Source organism: Hordeum vulgare, chromosome 2H (genome assembly GCF_904849725.1).
Source record: "Hordeum vulgare subsp. vulgare chromosome 2H, MorexV3_pseudomolecules_assembly, whole genome shotgun sequence".
Lineage (NCBI taxonomy): Eukaryota > Viridiplantae > Streptophyta > Magnoliopsida > Poales > Poaceae > Hordeum > Hordeum vulgare.
Genome location: NC_058519.1, coordinates 587286160 through 587289989, shown reverse-complemented (window position 1 = coordinate 587289989; position 3830 = coordinate 587286160). Strand labels below are relative to the sequence as shown.

The 3830-nt window shown below is 54.5% G+C and overlaps 1 protein-coding gene and 1 long non-coding RNA gene across 3 annotated transcripts; one reads left to right on the top strand and one right to left on the bottom strand.

Moving 5' to 3' along the window:
* Nucleotides 1-296: 296 nt before the first annotated feature.
* Nucleotides 297-1070, bottom strand: LOC123427481. The gene is made up of 2 exons (XR_006622402.1): nucleotides 979-1070; nucleotides 297-864 (listed from the first exon to the last, which is right to left on the bottom strand). It is a non-coding gene; the product is annotated as an uncharacterized LOC123427481 (long non-coding RNA).
* Nucleotides 860-3448, top strand: LOC123427480 (dof zinc finger protein 1-like). 2 transcript variants are annotated; one of them, XM_045111538.1, is made up of 2 exons: nucleotides 860-1182; nucleotides 2029-3448. In XM_045111538.1, the coding sequence occupies exons 1-2, from the start codon at nucleotides 1159-1161 to the stop codon at nucleotides 3145-3147; spliced, it is 1143 nt and encodes a 380-aa protein (XP_044967473.1). In that variant the 5' UTR covers nucleotides 860-1158; the 3' UTR covers nucleotides 3148-3448. The 2 variants fall into 2 exon arrangements, with proteins under 2 accessions (XP_044967473.1, XP_044967474.1); XM_045111539.1 differs by lacking the exon at nucleotides 860-1182 and adding an exon at nucleotides 1592-1708.
* The last annotated feature ends 382 nt before the right edge of the window (nucleotides 3449-3830 follow it).

Genomic DNA, 3830 nt, shown 5'->3' with positions numbered 1-3830 from the left:
CACTACTTTAGCCCAAGTTTGTTCGTATGGAATGCATGCAAGTTTGATTTGGAAGAGTGGGCATGCGAAAAAGAAAACAACATAAAATTGGAATCTCATGATATCATCTTCCATTGATTCTAAAAAAAACTAGAGTTATGAAAACCTAAATTCAAAAGAAGTCATGATGAGCAAACACGGTCTAATTTTGACCGATGGTGGAAAATTAAGGTTCGGGCAAGGCTGGTGCAGAAAACCTCTCAACACTTCATCCCACGTGCTCGCTAACGTGGTAAATTCGACGGTGGGATGTTTTGTGGCATATTTATAGTTTTCATTCCTAATTATAATACAGAGTCTATCTTAATTGGCCATATAAATCTTCACAGGCATATGGTCGAGTACAATTTGTTTCTTGAGGTAGAATTCTTATGCACATGTATACAAAATTTGTAGCCACGGCCGACGGCAACATGGGTGGTTCGGTCGCTGCGGCGTTGAAACGAATTATCCTGTAGACTGAAAACAAAGGGGCAGGTGCACTGTCGCGTAATAGAAAGGAAAAGAAGTAAAGGTTGCACCACACAGTGACGGCCGGGGAATTTAGAACGCCGTGTTGCCGGCACGTGCGAGCGCTTGGCCCCCACCAAACCGCCATTCTCAGGGCTTCCTCCCTTGGTGCTGCGTCGTGCGGTGCCTTCCCTTACAATGGTCGATGGAATCTCGGCCGGTTGACCGCCCACTCCCACAGCCCCCGGCCTCCGATCGAGCAAGAACGCAGCCCCTCCTCCTCCACCTCCACCTCCCCATCCGCTTCCTCCCCTCGCAGTCGCGCATCGATCGATCTGCGCTCCAGCCCCCCTCCCCTTGCCGAGTTTCCGGCAGCTGTGAGAGGCATATGGAAATATTAAAAAAAAAGAAGAGGGAATCCACTACTAGCCTAGCTATTTGAGCAAAACGTATGTGGGTTGCAGACATAGGAGGGACAATTCCACTCACTGGCCAACCGCAGCGCCTTCCTCCTCCTGCTCTCTCCCCTCCGCTCAAGAAATCCACCGGAAGCAAGCAAGCAGCAGGAGAGGAGCTCCTCTTCGTCGTCCTGCCGGCCGTCGTCTTCCTCCTCGTCTTCATCAGATTTCCGGAGCAAGAATTGTTTGGGCGGTTAGCCAAGGTCCTTGCATGGATGCAGCCCACTGGCCCCAGGTAAATCTCTTTGTGTGAGTTTGGCTTTTGTTCCCCTTGATCTTGCCGCTGTCTGTTCATCCTCCTCTCCGTGTCATGGTTCTTGGTGTGTGCGCGCTTTCTTTGATGAGACCATGATCTCTCTGTGTGTGGGTATCCTCTTGGGTCTTGTTCTTCCTTTATATGTTATGCTTTGTGTAGATCTATGCATCTGGAGCATAATCAGCACCCCCCTCTCTCTTCTCCATAGGCTTTAAGGTGAAGGTGAGCCCCCGGTGGCTGGCTTTAATCCTCTGCTGCCCTCCCCCTTTTGATCCGATCCATGAAAGCACACACCATCACCTTTCTTTTCCCCTCTTTCTAATCCCCCTTTCCTCACCATCATCCTTTTTATCCCCTCACCTCACCTCCCCCCTTCCTTTCTCATAGCTTTTCTTCTCTCTCCTTGCCTTGCATCAAAAGAGGAGAGGAGCAGCCATGTCCTGGTGATGTGTGGCAGTACTACAACCCTACAACAGCACAAGCAAAGTTGTGTTTTTGTGTGGTGGTGTGTTTCTCTTTCATCTTTTCTTCTTCTTCCCCTTATCACCTTTTCCTTTGCCTTTCCTGCTGCCTCTAATCTCCCCTTTGTATCCTTTTGCTTGGTTCTTAGTTGCACCGTAGAGATTCTTGACACCCCCACCCCCACAGGCCACAGCCTCCCCCCTTACCAGTGCATGCTCACCGCATGCTGTTTTTCTTCACTTTGTTCTTGCTTGCTCTAGGTGTTAGCTGGCTTGGCATGTAGTAGTGTCTTGTGTTGATCATCGTCTATTCTCAACTTGTGATTGATCAAGTGCTGCACTATGCGTGTATCTGTATCCTCAGGGGCTAGGGCTGGTGAAGCCCATGGAGGAGATGCTGATGGGAGCACCGAGCGCCAACCAGGTGCAAGGGTCCAATCCGAATGCACCGGCGCAGGCGCCGTCGTCGGCGCCTGGGGCTGCGGGCGCCATGAGAGGTGCCCCGCCGGCCATGGCAGTGGCAGTCTCCGGAGTTGGGGCGGGTAGCACGGAGCGGCGGCCGCGGCCGCAGAAGGAGAAGGCGATCAACTGCCCGCGGTGCAACTCCACCAACACCAAGTTCTGCTACTACAATAACTACAGCCTCCAGCAGCCGCGCTACTTCTGCAAGACGTGCCGCCGGTACTGGACCGAGGGCGGCTCGCTGCGCAACGTCCCCGTCGGCGGCGGCTCCCGCAAGAACAAGAGGTCGTCGTCGTCGTCTTCCGCGTCCGCGTCGGCGGCCGCCTCGGCGACCGCGTCCGCCGCGAACTCGTCCATGCTCGGGGCGGCGCCAAACAAGAACCCGAAGCTGGCGCACGAGGGCGCCGCGCACGACCTGAACCTCGCGTTCCCGCACCACCAAGGCGGGATGCAGGCGCAGGCCGACTACATGGCGTTCCCGAGCCTGGAGAGCAGCAGCATGTGCAACCCGGGCGGCGGCGGTATGGCGGGCAATGGCGCCCGGGCCAGTGGTGCGCTCTCCGCGATGGAGCTTCTCCGGAGCACCGGCTGCTATATGCCGCTGCAGATGCCGATGCAGATGCCCGGAGACTACGGCGCCGCGGGGTTCTCGCTCGGAGAGTTCCGCGCGCCGCCGCCGCCGCCGCAGTCGCAGTCCCAGAGCTTGATGGGCTTCTCTCTGGACGCGCACGGTCCGGTGGGAGGGGCTTCCTCGGCGGGGTACGGCTCCAGCGCCGCGATGCAAGGGATGCAAGATAGGGCGAGCAGGTTGCTATTCGCGTTCGAGGACTTGAAGCCGACGGCCAGCTCTGGTGGCGCCGGTGGCGGTGAGAGCGGTGGTGGGTCTGGCGGCGCCGCGGATGGCGGCGGGCATCAGTTCGAGCAAGGAAACAAGGAGCAACAAGGCAATGGCACCCCCGTTGGGCAGCCCGACACGCCGGGGTTCTGGAACGGCATGATCGGCGGCGGCGGCACCTGGTAACGTGGCGATGCGCACGGTGGCGCCCATGCATATGCATGGCTCATGCGATCGGAGCGTCGGCTGTGCATGCATGCGCTTCCAAGTTGCAACTGGAGATAGGGCACAAAGGTTTAATAAGATGGTGGTGGCATTGGTGGATATGGTGTTTGATAGTATCTTTCTTTCTTTCTTTCTTTCTGGTGTTCTTCTTCTTCCTTCTGTTCTAAGCTGTTCATTTGTGTTTGCTTATCGACTTGGGGGCTAGCTAGCTCTAACACATAAGATCAGAGTACACGACATTTAAACTATGCTGATCTGTTAATATGTGTGAAGCTTCTTTTTAGGCTGGCTTGGAGTTAGCTAGCTAGGCCTCGGTACGGTACATACCTGGTACAATGGCGCATGTGGTCGTGGTGTGGTTCCTTTGGTTTGCAGGGCCAACTTTAGGGGACTTGCGGCAGTGGGGGAGAGGACCGAGCTACAGTTTGTTTGGTGGTAACAACAACGCATGCATGCATGCGGTGTTTCAGCTTTGTGTGTAGATGCAGATCGTTTGGGGACCGAGACTTGCAAGTTTGTAACTTTGTACTTATATTATTGGTTACAATGAGTACGAGTACCATTATCTTTGTTTTCCTATATATATACAAGTCCCCCTTCATCATTGGGCTAGCTTTATTGGTTTATGCATATGCATGTAGGCT

What these genes read in the sequence shown, in the direction of transcription:
- LOC123427480 (XM_045111538.1), top strand. Translation starts at nt 1,159, where the DNA reads ATGGATGCAGCCCACTGGCCCCAG. An exon ending in ATGCAGCCCACTGGCCCCAG is followed by an intron (nt 1,183 to 2,028) that starts GTAAATCTCTTT and finishes CTGTATCCTCAG; the next exon opens with GGGCTAGGGCTGGTGAAGCC.